The sequence below is a fragment of the Galleria mellonella genome, unplaced genomic scaffold (genome assembly GCF_026898425.1).
Source record: "Galleria mellonella isolate WM207_F2 unplaced genomic scaffold, CSIRO_AGI_GalMel_v1 utg28, whole genome shotgun sequence".
NCBI classification, from domain to species: domain Eukaryota; kingdom Metazoa; phylum Arthropoda; class Insecta; order Lepidoptera; family Pyralidae; genus Galleria; species Galleria mellonella.
In genome coordinates, this window is record NW_026442064.1 from 4,704,398 (window position 1) to 4,721,654 (window position 17,257).

General features: G+C 34.1%; 1 protein-coding gene across 2 annotated transcripts in view; it reads left to right on the top strand.

The window, feature by feature from the left end:
* LOC113519577 (arf-GAP with Rho-GAP domain, ANK repeat and PH domain-containing protein 2) overlaps nucleotides 1–17,257 on the top strand; it is a 62,068-nt gene that overhangs the window by 26,825 nt on the left and 17,986 nt on the right. For both annotated transcript variants that reach the window (XM_026904692.3, XM_052895410.1), the window contains exon 3: nucleotides 15,041–15,161. In XM_026904692.3, the coding sequence (XP_026760493.2) occupies nucleotides 15,041–15,161 (121 nt within the window). The remainder of the gene's footprint in view (nucleotides 1–15,040; nucleotides 15,162–17,257) is intronic.

Sequence of the window (17,257 nt, forward strand, 5' to 3'; positions counted from 1 at the left end):
ATGACACTTAATATATTTTCCTTTCCCAGCGGCAATATATCCTATTGCTAATTATCGAACCAGCTCGTTTCTATTATGCAACAACGTTAAATGCCGACTAATTAATTGATGTAGGGTTATCTGAATGCTACGGGGATGAATTCGAAACGGTTAAGTAGTCTGATACCTTTGTACGGATGCATGCTAACAGCGTCATCTATTAACAAAATATCCTTTGTCGAAATTCGACACGTTCGGCTTAATTTTATGTATGATGCCTGCTGTATTATATAATGATGGGAAACAGTGGTAAACAATTATGCAATTATAATTATTTAAATTTATAATGCACAGTGAAATTGGTGTTCTCCACCAATCAACCATTGGTTGCCCAATAAATAAATAAGCGGTGTATCATTGAATTGAAGGAATATAAAAATTAATACTTAATATATTTATTTATTATAAACATATAGTTAGACTAATATAAACATACATATAATTTATTATGTATATATATATATATATATATATATATTATGAATATATGTCTTTTAGTGATTTTAATAGATAAGTTAGTTAGTTAGTTAGTTATATTAATATCATATTAAGATTATACTATAGGTGAAATAAATGGTATGGGTATATTATATATCCCTCTCACAAATATAGTATATATTATATATGTTATAATAATATTTATGTATAGTTGATTAGATTATAGTGTATTATCGTTTTTATCTCTAACATTAGATAATGCGGTGGGGAAATATTCAAGCTTATATTTATCTTATACTATTTATACGCAAATTTATACTTTTCGAAAGGGAAGCGATTTCAGGACATACGTACGTTAATTGTCGCAAATTATTGAGGAAATGCGCAAAGTTAGTAAGTAATTTACACACGAATTTTTTTAGTAAATTCTGAAAGAGGATGATTTTAATTTTTCTATACATTTGTGACTGTTATCTTACGGTACGCGATTACGTCCCTCTTGATTCTAACCGGTTACCTAATTCTGAACCGATTTTAATAATTATTTTTGGTAATGTACCATTTACTTAGGAATAAAGAATTTCATTTTCCATTTATAAATATTAGCTCAGTTAAATAGGAATAGTTTTTACACTATGATATTAGTATGAATATGCTAAAAACATACCGGGTCATTTGCGAAGCCCCCTACAGGGTGCAGGTACGGCCGCCACCGCGTCGTTCGTTTAGGACTAAAGTACCGAGTCCTTTCTGTGAGCATAGCACCGGCTAGGACTAAAAACTATGCGTAGTTCGCTTTTGTGCATTAGTTAATCCATTTTTTGGGGTTATCAGTGTGAAAGCCCCTGAAGATTTTCTTTTTTGCTGGCCAGCATATGTATCGTTATTACGGAAGATTATGCATCTTATATTAGTTATTTTACGCTTGTGTTCATATCCTTAGTAGTAGATAAATACCTACATTCGCGCAAGAAAGACAATTTACTTTTGTTAATAGTTTCGCGCCCACGTGAGCGGCATATGTTCACTAGCAGTGATAAATGTAGTCTATGTCCATTTCCATATCATATAAAACGTGTATACCTATCTAGCTGTGTGAGTTAGAACATAAAATATCCTATGTGCTAATTAGTGCAAATCTGTTGAGTAGCTTTTGCGTTGAAACTGTAACAAATTTCTATCCGTTCTTCCATCATTACAAACTTTCTCATTTATAATATTAATAGAATTTTATAGTTATTGGTTAAGCTGTTAAGGCCTTAAGAAGTAACAAACAAACTTTCACATTTATGAGTATAATTATACGTATAATATTAATAAGTATACGTTGTACTACCACATTGTTATTACTGAATTAGCTTATCACTTGTCTATGCCTTTATGATTACTGGAGAGAAAGGAAAAAAAACTATGCGTCTTGAACTCAGACCCACGTGATATTTCGTAGACAGAATTCATAACATTGTTATGAAATTTAATATTTAGATAAGTATTCGATTTCAGAACATTGTAATATTTGCTTTCAGAATGCGAAATTGTTTTTTATTTTGCTTTGCAAAGAAAAACGGCTGTTTCAATCTCATCACAAAATTAATTTGGAATCGACACGGGAGTAAATCCTATCGATTGCACAAATAATTGTGAAATTTGATGCAAAAATGACGACGTAATCGAGTAACATTGTTGCAAAAAAAAACCTAACGAAATGTGATCCTTTTTTTGTAAACATCTCTTCAGACAGGTCGTTTATAATTCAAATTAGGAACGTAGTTGAAAAATATTTGTATAATAATAATCGTACTAATAAAACTGGAGCGATGTTTGTACTTGGTGCATGGGAGATGTATTAGAAAAAATAATATAAGGGGTCATAATACGACCAAAACAATAATATTTTAGAATATTTTTCTGCCTATCTGTCCGTATACTTTTTTTTTTAAGTTTAAAGGCCTTTATCTTTTTCATGCACAACAGCCCTATCGTACTTTGAACTGCTTCCTCATATTAAGTTTATCTTTGTTCCGATACCACACAAAAACTACTGAACTAAATAGATTGCGATTTTTATGGCTGCATTCCTGGAAGTCTAACTTAAAATCTGGTGTAAGTTGCATCTCGCTGCGCCATATCTAGTAGTGGTCTCTTTCACTGATTTCCTACTACTACTGAAATATACTCGTAGGAAGTTTTTTTTTAATTTACTTAGAATGGCAAACAAGCTGACGGCTCACCTGATGTAAAGTGGTAACCGTCGCCTATAGACATGAACAGTACCGTGGACATAACAGTATACTGTTTCGGTCATGATACCCCCCACGCGTTGCCATTCCCGAGCACTCGGGTGTTATTCCTCTGTACCTTGTAAATTTACTGCTGTATCCCACTCTACAAACTGAAACACAGCCATGCAAATACAACTACTTCGCGGTAGAAACACGAATGGGACAGAGGTGTCCGAGCAAACGTCTTTTTTACAAAGTCTCCCTCTGTTAAAGTGGCGGGCAAAAAGCTACTTAATTAGTGATTATAACGATAATGAGCCGTGCATATGTAAACGATTAAGGTGGAATTAATTAACTACGTTGTGCACAAACGGACAAATGATGTCAATCATTCATCTTCTAATAAATTACTATAATTGCTCGCAAATTTGTCAATGTGATTATCCTTTCTAATACTATAAATTTGGTCGTGACTTTCTTTGATGTGTATGGAAGGGAGTACATTTTGTTTTATAACACAGGGAGCAAACAAGTATGCGGCTCTCCTGGTAGTAAACTATTACCGCCGTCCATAGGCACCCACGATATCAGAGAAATTGCATGTGTGTTGTCGACGTTTCAGGAAGGAATGTTTTTCGAGATTTCAGTGTCATTTGATCAGAAATACTGCTGCTAGGAGTTGGGTCCATAAATACATACTTTTTATCCCAAACAGTGAATATATTTGATTACTATATGGCCAATATTGTGTGCATCCAATACTGGTGTGCATATATTACCATGTTTAGTGTTTAAGTACTAAGTGTTGTATTTTAACGAACTATATGTAACACTGTAGATGTATCAATTAATAAATAAATATTTAGAACACGCGGACGTAGTCGCGGATTGAAGGTATTAGTATAGTAGTATATTATGCATACATTGTCGTACATGTTTATGGCAAAGTTTTCACTTTTATTGTTTGTTTATATGGACTTATTTATTTATTTGTCCTCAGTGTAAACGATCTCACGACATTGGTCATTCGACTTTTGAACCGATATAAATGAAATGTGCACCCCGCCTGTCCAATTATATACGCCGCCAGGGTTGAACTGCTTGGCTCATAGTGATGAATTTACTAGGAATTTCTCACTATGGTTTCTGGACGGGCATGCGAGCAGATCAATTCGACAGCATATATATTGTTGACCGTGTGAATAGAGGAGGCCGCCTGCTTTCTTACCCGTGGATGTCGTAAAGGCGACTGAGGAAACTTAGTGGTTGCCAATCCGTGGCAAATGCCAAACGTGGCAACTACTGGAAATCCCCCCGAAGGGGGTGACTTATGTTCAGGAGTGGACAGTTAAAAGTTGATGTGATGATGATATATTGGTATCAATTGAGCTGAACCTCATTACTATCATCCTCCCTCCTCCTCTCTCCAATCATTCGAATTGTTTAGCCGAAACTCAGCCTCGATAATGAAGATAAATACGTGAGTAAAGCCTACTTAATATAAAAATATCTAAATGGCTGTGAAACCCTTATCACCATCTGACGATTCTTGTGATTTCAAGTAATCTCATATAGGAATCACGTACTTAGATCGTTTTATACGCTATGTGGTCGATAATTATGCACTGAGGAAGCACGTTCTTAATTTTATTTTTATATGCGATATCTTCCTAAGTTCTGCACAGATTTTGATAATAATATTTTTTGAATTGATAGTTTTCACTCCCGTGTTGATTCCACATAAACTTTGTCACAATTATAATATATATATATTATAATATAATAAGTTATTTAACTGTAAGGCTGTTGATTTCTAATAAATTAAAATAATATTGTTTATCAAATACTCTTCTCTCTTTTCGAGCATTTTCAAAAGGATCAAAGCTATCAGTTCATCTTTTTTATGGTTCTATTACACATTAATGTAGTTGATTCTAAACCTATTTCGCTATAATATATAATATTATAGCGAATATAATATTCTGTTTTTGAAATGAAATTTACTATTATGTTGGTCCCAAATAAAATTTGGAATGACTTTGTCCGCCGTTTCTCTTTGCGGAGCTAAAAATTGTTTGTTTCAAAGCAAACTGAGTGTTGACACGTTGCAGTGTTGTGAACTGAAATATTTTCTATGTAATTTGTTTATTTAAAAATATTGATCGCATATAATGGGCTGTAAAAAAGACATATTTAATGCTTAATAGCATTCTCTCTCCTTGTCAAGCTTACTGAAAAATAGAAAATGTTTTTTAATATTGCTACGAAACGTCGTCCTGTTTATATTGAAATAGCTCTTTTGTGGAGCAAGGTGAAGCCCTACATATGTCAAATCAAAAAGTTTTTAAAAACAAACTTTTAATGTAGATAATCACCGTCTTTGTAGCTACGGTCTTTTTAGTCTTCTTATTAAAGTTTTTTCATTCCATACTATATTGGTACGATGGACAAAATATATATCCGCCTTATGGCAGTGACCATTTTGGATACATAGTATTGAATATATTCCACTAGAACTAAATTTGTATGCAAAACTTTCAACAAAATCGATAAAAAACTGTTTCTAATTCAGCCGTTATGCCATGTTTGATCTAAACTAACTTGCATCGTCAGTTAAGTAAAGGTTTGTATTCTTTTTTTATCTATTTTCGATCGGTCTACCAGCAGATAACTCGATTGTAATGAATATTACTGCTTCCTTTATTATCTTATATACATAATATACAATTTCTAGTCATTACAATGTTCTTGTGAAGATTAAGTACGTGAATCCCTGTCTTGGGTTCACTCAAGCCTGATGTCAATTAATTGTTAGGTGTAATACATTAAATTAGTTCCACAATTAATTCTCAGTTATATGTCACTATGTCATATTACTAATCTCTTTAAAATAATCCGATGCTATGATTATATGAGGGCGTGTCCCCTTCTTGCAAGGCCCACCCCGGGCCACGCCCCACCACACACCCCCAACAAAAGGGCGGGCCATCGAGACCCAGGATTGACGTCATTGCCACACTGACCTGACCTAGTTTCCCGGGAGGGCCTAGTTCGAGCCACAGCAAACCTTCCATGCGTCATTGTAAAGTGCAATAATGATATACGAGGTTTGTCCGGAAAGTACGTATAAAAGTTTTTTAAAAATTTTATTTTACAATTATTCAGGTAAATCAATTTTATCCCCTTCAAAGTACTCCCCCTGTGACATAATGCACTTGTGCCAACGCCGTTTCCACTGTGAGAAGGCTCCTTGAAAGTCCTCTGGTTGTAGGTTTCTCAGCTGCCCCGTCGTAGCTTTTTTTATCTCATTTATGTCCCCCAAATGCCGCCCCCGAAGTACCAATTTGGTTTTTGGGAACAAGAAGAAGTCACACGGGGCCAAATCCGGCGAATAGGGGGGTGTTCGGTCACCGTAATGGAATTTTTACTCAAAAACTCACGGAACGATCTTGGCGCAAATTTTTTTCATTTGAAGTTCGTTTCTTAGAATTTCGTGGACCACGGTTTTGCCCAAATTAAGCTCTTCAGCCACCTGTCTGACCGTTAAACGACGGTCCCCATTAACACAAGTTCGAATTCTTTCCACGTTTTCGTCGGAATGTGAAGTGGAAGGACGTCCTGAACGTGGGTCATCTTGAACGCTTTCTCGGCCCTCTCTGAATCTTTTTAGCCACTTGTGGACGGTTGGTTCCTTCACAGCATCATCCCCATAAACTGTTCTGAGATCGGCAAAAATTTCACGGCCATTCTTGCCGAGTTTCGAGAGAAACTTGATTACGACGCGCTGCTCTTCAACGGAAGCGGGCTCCATGCCGACGGGGTTTCGTTAAGAGGTAACTTCACAGATGGCGTGACAAGCCAGTTCGCACCGCACGGCGGTCAGACCAGAACTGAAGCATTGTTAGGGACATAAGGAAGGGGTCCTGCGCTTACCTGGCCTCCCCACTCCTCTTTCTCGCATTCCAGAACACTTTTATACGAACTTTCCGGACAGACCTCGTACATATATATATTCATGATAGCTATCCCCAATCGATTCGAGTAACAATTGTAAAAAAAAATACATAATAAAAGGAAATAAAACTAACTAGAACTAAGAAAAACTATTATTTCCTGTTTACTTTATTTTGCACTAGTGTAGTTTACTTTGTTCCCTTTGTCTCGATATAGGATTCCTATGAGTTGAATAATTGTTTGCTAATTAAATTTCTGCCCACAGTCTCACTCAACAAGAGGAAGGACCATGCCCATTATTGAAACATCTGTAGGTTGTTAAGGTAGAAGAATAAAATAACTTGAGGAACAAAGAACTATATGGTACAAATCGTTGTGCTTTCTCACAATCATCAACATATATTATATCTCATTTACTCTCTAAAAGAACAATTTAGCCTACCTATTATCAGACTGGCCGCTTGGCTTGGTACAGTATTTATTCGAATTCTATTTTAAATCAAAATTTATTTAAAGAGATAATTATTAAGTTTCCTGTATCGAAGTCATTTGGTTGGAACCACTTGCTGAAGTGGTGACAAGTGCATTTTGTGTCACTATTTGTATTGTGGTTTTGATGGAACTTCGCCTATGTTTGAAGGTGATGTTTCAATGTCGGCCGCATTAAGACACATTTTAAATAACTTATATCTATCTCTATTAATTAAATAAAGAGGAAATTTGATTCTTCGTTTAAAATAGATAAATTTGAAAACTCACCTATAAAAAGCATAATTTTCGGCGAGTAACATAAGCATTTTCTAAAATTTTATTTCGGGCCGAATTCTATTATATAATAATCACTAGTATTATATAATCGAAGTTTTTTTTATGCAACTTAGAATGACAAAGAAGCTGATGGCCCACCTGATGGAAAGTGGTAACTGTCGCCTTCAGCGGTACCATGAACATAACAGAGTATATTATTTCGCCCATAATACCCCTCATGCGTTACCATTCCTGAGGACTCAGGTGTTATTCCTCTGTACCCAGTAAATTCACTGGCCTATCCTAACCTTTAAACCGAAACACAGGCATGCAAACAAGTGCTTCACGGTTAAAACACGAGTGGGACAGAGATGCCCAAACAAACGACTTTTATACAAAGTCTCCCTCAAAATGTACTAACATTTTGAAGTACATTTTGCTTTGCATAAGAACGCCTTCAGTTGTAAATATGGAACTCACAAGGAAGAGTTTCTTATTTCGACTTCTTTTTTATGGTGATTACGTTAACAATCCTGAACCGATGTTCATATTTCTTATTACAATCGATAAGGTTTACGTCTATGTTGAGTCTTAACTTAGAATACATAAAAAAACTTTGTTATCGAAACTGTATGTACTATAAATAGTGTGAAATGTGTTCAGTTAGGATATGACCTAATTGAATACTATATGTTCAATAAATAATAAATAAATATAATAAATCAATCAAGGAGTAGAACCTTCTCCCTGCTTATGTTTTTCCATCCAAATCTAATCGGCATCAATTTAAGGCAAATGTGAATAGACTATTCGTGAGTCCACGAGCTCTATCTTAGATCACATCATGGCTTTCTATCAGGTAAGATCGTAATCGATCGCGGGACCCTTCAATAGTAAAAAAAAATACTAAACACAAATTTGATGTTAAAATTACATAATAAAAATATTAAGAATGTTAAAATATCGTATATTTGGACTTTTATGATAGGATTTATAACGAACAAAATATTCAGTTCTATTTACTCGATTTCGGTATGAACGAAAACACAAATATGAGTTCGAAAATTGGGATTTTTATTTCATCGTAGATCCCAGATGTGATAGTGATCGGTTTTGCCGTTAAAATACTAAAAGGTATCTGACGAACAAACAAACTTTCATTCGCAAAATATTAAAATTGTTAATAACGATGTACTTATAACACAATATAGCATACACATAGAGCAATATGTTCAAATAAATACGGTTTTCATTTTAATGTACAAATGAGAGATACGCAATAGATTCAATAAAGTAACACTACAAATAAAAGTAAAATTTGAAACAGGAAACATTGCTTTCAAATCTCATTAAGAAGCGTTCACACCGAAGCGTGCAATGTCGGAAATATAGTACCAACTGATGTCAGTTTTCAGTACCTACCAGTTAAGTAATATTCAATATTATTAATTGATTATTGAATCAAAAATAGGACAAGTTGCATATAAATTGATTATAAAAAAGTATAGCAACAAGTACTTTGTATATTGCTTCTGAAGTTCTTCTTTTGAAATAACTTTTTCTCTATCAGAAATCAAATTTGCAGTAATATTAAGAATCTTATTGTCAGATTAACATTTTAGTTAGCTACTGAAGTAGTTTAAAATAGTAAAAAAAATTGAGTTTATTTTGGGACAGTTAACTGCCGATATAATGAAGATAGGATGAGTTAATTTAGAAACTTGCACAAAAACAATTTATTTTTTAACTTTATTGAAGTTAATAAACAGTAATACCTATATTATGATAATAATTTTACATCTAAGCATGATTTATTGTACCACCAACATGCATTTTATAATTATATAGCTATTTTATAATTTCTAATTGTGTACTTGATTTACTAAATTCGGGAGAGAGGGAGCAGGTTATTAATTGTTTAGCTACCATTTTTTTTAAATGAATGCTTTAGTGGCAAATATATCAATCTCAGTTCGTGTGGTCCTTGAATAGACTAGGCCACCCCTTCCTTTCCCGTGGGTATCGTAAGAGGCAACTAAGGGAACTTGAAAAGGGAAGGTGGAGGGATGGGCTGCAGTGTCCCTCTTAAACATCACTATAAGCCTAACTGCAGTTGCCAACCCGCCTACAAACATGGCAACTACTGGCAAAACTCCCCTTATGACGAAGGCTTGTTTCGCAGTGGACACTTAACGGCTGTAAGGATGATAATGTTATAAAATTTATCATTATATATTTTCAAAATTCTATTTATGGGTGAACGAATACGAATTTGTACGATATCTATTAATTGCAAACAATTCTTGTCTTCGTGAATTTCTCATTTTTGTACATACTGGATATTTGTAAATTATCTGATTTGTTAATGAAGTACAGTCATATTTATTTTGGATAATATTATACAGAAACATAATCTTCTTATTTTTCTTATCTCGAAACAGATCATATACTCGTATGAGATGGTTACAGAAAAATTATGTGTACTGTAAAAGTCTAAGAAATATTTTTGTACCATTTCAATTGTGTCTAAATAAAACTTATAGGAAGGATTCCGTATGGTTACAGCATATTCCAATTGAGATCGAATAAGGTTATATAGATACAAATAAGTGGTGGGTTTCTTAAACTTATTGGTACATATCATCATAAAACTATACATTCTGTATGCCTTATCAACAATTAGCAGTGTGTGTATTGACAATAAATAATTCTTAAATACATAGTTGTAATATTGTTCCTTTTTTTGTTTTGAAGAACGAAACCCTAAGGATGTTAAAATATGCCCACGTACAGTCGTGAGGATCTGTGGTGTCTAGAGGCATTTATTGATTATTGTTATTACGGTGAACGTAACTAACACTCGACCGAAATTAACGGGTGCGACTCTCGGCTTCAAGTGCTATCGTGTATGACAGACACATGTAATGACATGTAAATATTGGTCAATACGCAATATCAAGCGTTATTTAATTTCATTTCCCCTGGTATTGCAGGCGTTCATAGGCTACGATAACTGTTTACCATCAATTGGGTCGTATGTTTGTTTGCCATATCAGTGATTTAAAAAAAAATATGAATAAATAATTAATAAATGAATTATAAATACGTTATGTACTCCAAGCATAGAATGAACCACCCATTTCTTTCCTGTGGGTGTCGTAAGAGTCGATCAAGGGAGCTTATCAAAACAGTCGAAAAATGCTTCTGACTATCCGATTATTACAATCGTGAGCATATTTACACTTTTGTTAATTAGCAGATTTTAAAATTACGTTTATGTTAGAAAGTTCCTTACCTTAATATTGGGGGAGAAGGATTGTTAGTAGTGGGGGCGTTAATCACTATTGCTAGTAACATACCCTGTCAGGTCTACTTACACGCGGTTCCCACTAGAAACTATCGTAAATAAATATTGTCAAATTCGTTGTAATGAGCCAACTGTCTTGACTTCGTCTTTACCTATGATACTGGTGCCCCGCCAGTGTACATCGATAGCGTTCGCGGAATTAACATTTCATTGTTATATAAAAAAAGCTCTAACAATTTCTTTCCCTATAGTTTATTATTGTGTAATCAACTGCATGAATTGTAGCGTGCATACATGGAAAACACCAAGACTAATACAATCGGACATACTCATGAATATAAATGTTTAAAATTAGTAACATTTTAATAATGTGGTAAACCTAGTTAGAATACTGTATAATTTAATGTGAAGTGTGCTAATGTTTTCCGAATCGCTGCGTCCGGCGCGACGCTCGGCCTCAAGTGTTGCCGTGTATGACAGTCGCGTGTAATGACGTGTAAATATTGTTACCTCGCTATATCAGCGGTTATTTCTTTTTTTTTTAATACAATTGAATTAGTTCAAATATGACTGACATGAAAATCTTTATGAATCAATTTACATTTCCAATTACAAAATAGACTGATACAAAATAAGGCGCAAAATAAGTTGTTTTTTACCCTATGAAGTAATTACTTACTAAGTTTATATATCTTCACTTCAATCTAACTCTTTCTACTTACGAGTACTTTACAGGCACTTTATAGTTCTTCTTTACAGGCACTGTGTAGAAGCTATTTCCGCGAATTTGCTTTGAATATTGAGAAAAATATAATAGTAGTTCGTAGCACTTGGTAGCACACGTGATTTCTTATTTTCTACGAAAATTTCTAAAATTTTATTCTGAAAGTCCCTCTTCATTGAGCCAATTGTGAATATATGGTATGTATTTGTTATGTATATATGTATGTGTATGTATGAGTGTATATATGTATATGTATGTGTGTGTGTGTGTATGTATGTATATATATATATATATATATGTATTTATGTGTGTAAGTTTTTATTTATTTATGTATTAATGTTATACTATTATTCATGTACTTTTATTATTTACATATGTAGGTGTATACAGCTGTTTTTATTGTATTATATATTCAATTTTTTACTGGGCATTATTTAGTTTATCTTTAATTGTACGGTTATTACCCTTATACATTCTACAGTTTTCTTTCAGCTTCTCAAAGGTTGACTGTAACAAATCCCTTTATGGGATAAGTCCGCCATTGTATATTAAATCATTTACCAGTTTTAATCTGAGTGATGTACTAAAATATTTTGCAATACAATACAATACGGTTTAGAATTTGTACAAAAAAAGATAATATTTCTTGTTTTTTTTTTATTAGAGTTTGTACGGAACAAAGTCTAAACCGTGCGATTCTCGTTCGCGCTATTTTCTAATGAGATTTTCTTTTCTCGTCCGTTATTTTTTTTTTTTTATTTTATTTATTCCTCATTGCATTCCATAATATAATTAGTAGATAACATTTCAATTATGGACCCTGTTGGGCACAGCAAGTAGGAGTTTTCAATTTTATTTTGATTTCAATTCAATTTCAATATTACAAATATCCGTAAAATAAAATAATATATAGTTGTTTAATATTTTATTATTCATTAGTTTCTGTTGTTGTGTGTTGTTGGTTTCCTATTGAAAATTTATTATGTCATTTATCATATTATACCTTTATAAATAAATTTTTGATGAATACACTCAGTACGCCCAAGGGATAATGTGTCGAAACATACCATGTGTTTATACAATGAAAATATTTTACAGTTAACATAATGGAATTAAGCAGAATTATTTAAAACAGTATGATATTTAAAAAAATATTTGAATAATGAATATGGTGATTTATTTTCACATATGAATGTTTTCAACATATTATTTACTAGTTTTTACACGTTACTTTGTCCGCGTAACCGGTATATGTTCACTGGCTGAGATAAAAAACTGCCTATATAACCTTTTGTATTCCATATAGTACGCGTATACCAAATATCATAGTGATCGGTTAAGCCGTTAAAAGGCTAATGGGGAACAAAGAAACTCTTTTTGATATAAAATAGTAAGGGTTACTGGGAATACGAGGGCTACACTGAAAATTTTTAGAACTGGCTACTTGAAAGCAAGATAATAAAAAAAATTGTTAAAATTTTGAAAATAGAACTCTTTACGAATAATACTGAGTATAACATTTATTCGTTTGTCATTTGTTTTACGGTTTGGCGGCAAATTGAAAATAGTCTGTGTAACGTTATCATGAACTTAACACGAGAAAATTTTCATGCGATGATTTTTTATGACTTTCGATGTCATCTAAGTCAACAAGAAAGTTATGATAGACTACGATTGGCGTTTCACGATGAAGCCCCGTCTCGTGCCACTGTTTACAACTGGTTTAATGAGTTTAAACGTGGTTGCATTAATCTCACCGATGATGTGCGTGAGGGACGGCCTTCTATGGCGACGACTGAAGATAACATCAGTGTTGTGCGGCGTATGATAAAGACTGACAAAAGAGTGACCAAGCTTAGGGATTGGTATGACTCAAGTGCACAAAATTCCTCCATAAAAATTTAGCGGTAACTTTGACCCGGTGGATACCTCATAATTTGACCGAGGCTCAAAAACTCCGTCCGTGTTGATTGGTGCCGTGAAATGCATGAAAGATTTAACAGAGGTGACTCAAATTTTGTGTTTGACATAGTTACGGAAGACAAATTGGATTTACTGTTATGATCCCGAAACAAAGACAGTCAGCTCAGTGGGTGTTTCCTTCCGAAGAGTTACCAACTAAAGTGAGAGGTTGAAGCGTGGGAAAGATAGTGGCCTCGTTCTTTGGAAGGACAGGTCATTACGCGACAATTGTTTCAAAAAGTTCAAAACAACTTCGAGGAAAACGTTTTATGGACGCCGAGGAAGCTGTGGCTACGTTTCAGAAGGCCGTCGAAGAGATTCCTAAGGACGAGTGGGCAAAGTGCTTTTTTCAGTGGTTCTATCGGATGCAGTGTTGTATTGACGTGAATGGACACTATTTTGAAAAGATAAAATAAAGATAAAAACTTGCTAATTTAATCAGTTTTTTTTTTTATTTTCTAAGGACTTACAGTTTGACTCTCGTATCATGTTGAAATTTGGGACATAAATATAAATAATACACGTATATGCTGTGAATGTAACAATGATCTTTTAATACGATAATTTTAATGTGATTTACAATAGGAAAAATATCAATTCATTAACATATCAACTACAAAAATTTGCGATAAAAAATGCCGTACAAAATTATGATGGAAGGCTATATATTATATACATAATATGCACGAACAACTTCACGGGAGCAACTAGTGTATATATTTACCTTGTGTGACCGGGACATCGGAGCAAATAACTCACATAGGCAACATATTTTCCAGCACATATTAAAGGATTTCTGTATTTGTACATGAAAAGCATAAGTTGCAAAGGGGATTAATGTTTTCAAAGCTTCCGTTTCCGGGTACTACTCATATTTACAATCATGAGTTGAAAATTGTAACTGTAAAATTGAACTTTGTAAAAGTTTATCACATTTGGACCTTTATGGTGTTACGATTTAATTGTGGTGCTTAACACGCTGTTTAGTCTTCTAATAGTGATGAAAGTAGCAGTTGGTCCAGCATAATTAATTTATTAACTAAGAAATTAACCTTCTGATTTCCAGGGTGGACGTCGACCCGTCCGTCTGTCTCCATTACTGACAATCCTCTCTTTCTAAGGGTTTGTTAATAATGCGGACTACCAGTCACATTGCTAGCAATATACCCTATCGGATCTACCTTTACGTGGTCTCCTCTGGAACCATCGTGTTGAATTCCAGATGTATTCATCATGATGGGCTAACTGATTCGCCTTTTCATTCTCACCTATCATCTCTCACTGGTATTCGCTAGCGTATATAATTAAAAAATCCCTCCCTCCTGCTATGCTTAGTTTAATACTAGATGGCGCTTTGTAAATTGTGTCATCATCATCATCATCATATCAGCCTTTAACTATCTACTGCTGAATATAAGCCTCTCCCTTGGGGAGTTTTGCCAGTAGTTGCCATGCTTGGCAGGCAGACTGGCAACCGCATTTAGGCTTTATAGATGTTTTAAGAGGGACGTTGCTGCCCATCCCTCGTCCTCCCTTAATCGACTCTTACGACACCCACGGGTTTGGAATGGACGGTCTGTTCTACGCCGGGACCACACGGTAAATTGTGTAGTGATATTTATTCATTTGATTTTTGTCCGTCGACAGGAGGGCGTGACAGGAGAGTGGCAAGGCGCGTGGTTGATACTGCATCGGCGTGTGTTGGCTTACTACACAACGCGCGACTCCGACGTCTGCACCGTAGACCTGAGGAAGACCAGATGTGTCGGTAAGTGCAATATATTTTAAGTCTATTAAATAATGTAATATCTTAATGTATAAAATTTGTATGTAAATTTATTCTTTTTAAGCGACGTCTAAAAGAAATTTCACAATTCGTCTTCTTTTTTATAGCTGTATTACGAGACTACTTCGATACTTTTTATCCGATTTTCAGCGAAAATTCGAAAAGAGGGAGGTTCTCTCTATTTCTCTTTCTCTCTGCATTTTTTTTGTTAGTGACCTCATAACTCTATCTAAACTGATTTGTATAATTCTTTTTTTATTTGAAAAAAAAAACTTACAGATTGTTCCTATGTTTTTTTTTTTTTTAAATCTGTTCAGTGGTTTAGTTATTACATCAAAATAACTGGGTTTGGTACAATTGAAATAGTTTTTTTTTTGTAGGTCTTAATTTCGATCTTTATATTCTTGTTTGAATCGATGTTCGTTCATATTGCTGATTGCAGTCGTGTTTACTCTCATATTGGTCTCATATTAATGTTGTAGATATTTTTTTCAAAGCAATGTGTGCTTGTCATATTAAATATTTAATATTTTGTCAGTATAAAGGTATAATATTGGACTTAAATTATATATGGTTACAGTAAAAGACCGTACATGGCTTAATCTTAGGTTTAACCAAAAATCTTAAAGTAATATAATGTAACGATTTTATAAAAAAAAAATAAAGATAATATTTCGGACATTCATATATATATGACATATGTACCTGAATGTTTAAATATGCATAAGACAAGTTACGACCCTAGATAAAGCAAGAAATGTAGTATAAAGGATTTTTCATTAGATTGATAGATCCAAAAGGGAATTGGCGTGATGATACATAAGATATAATTTGTAAACAAGCCTCGATAACCTGCGACGTCTGCCTTTAAATTTCAGCCTACACTGTCTAGACAGTAAACAACATGTCAAATAATTTATGCTACAAAATATAGATTAAAATTATAAACTTAATAATATGTATAAATAACATTCTCTCAACCCACCTCATAACGGATCTATTATGAAGATATAAATAGGTACGTACTCGTGTATTATGTATATGAAGTACGTATGTATATATATACGTATATGTATATAGCCATGTGCTCCTGGTATAGAATAGACTACCCCTTTCTCTTTCCCGTGAGTGTCGTAAATGGCGACTAAGGAACTTAATAGTTGACGGATGATCAGCAGCGTCCCTCTTAAAACATTAATCTATCAATAATCAATCAGTCATTTATTTGTTCTAAATTTATTTGCTCTGTGGCTTTAAGGCTCTATATCTCTATATTATAAAAAGCTAACTGCGGTTGCCAACCCGTTTGCCAAGCGTGGCAAATAGTGGTGAAACCTCAATTATGAGTGAGGCCTATGTTTAGTGGACAGACAACATCTGATATAATGACAATGAATTCTTTGATACGTAAATATAATAATAAATCTCTTTCGATTTTTTTTTAAATACTAAGAACGGTAAACAAGCTGATGATCCACCTAATCGAAACTGGTAACCGTCGCCTATAGACATAAACAAGACAGTAGATCTCACAGTATATATTGTAATGCCCGTGGTACCCCTCATGCATTGCTATTACTGAGGGCTATGGCCTTATGCTTGTGTATCCTGTAATATCATTGCCACAACAGCTGCTTCATAACAGAAACACGCATGGGACAAACTTGTCTATACAAATATGTTTTATACAGTCTCCCTTTGATATTTTGATATAGATTTCACTGTTATATGAATCTTTATTATAGAAAGTTCGTATATACAGTAAACACTCAGATCATACCAGAGGGAGACTTTGTACAAAAGTCGATTGCTTGGATACCTCTGTCCCATTCGTGTTTCAACAGTAAATCAGTTGTGTTTGCATGGCTGTGTTTCGGTTTCAAGGGTGGGATATGGCGTGAATTTACTGGGTACGGAGGAATAACACCTGAGTCCTCAGGAATGGCAACGCATGGGGGGGTGTCATGGGCGAACTAGTATACTCTGTTATGTTCATGGTACTGCTCATGTCTATAGGCGACGGTTACCACTTTCCATCAGGTGGGACGTCAGCTTGTTTGCCATTCTAAGTTGTATAA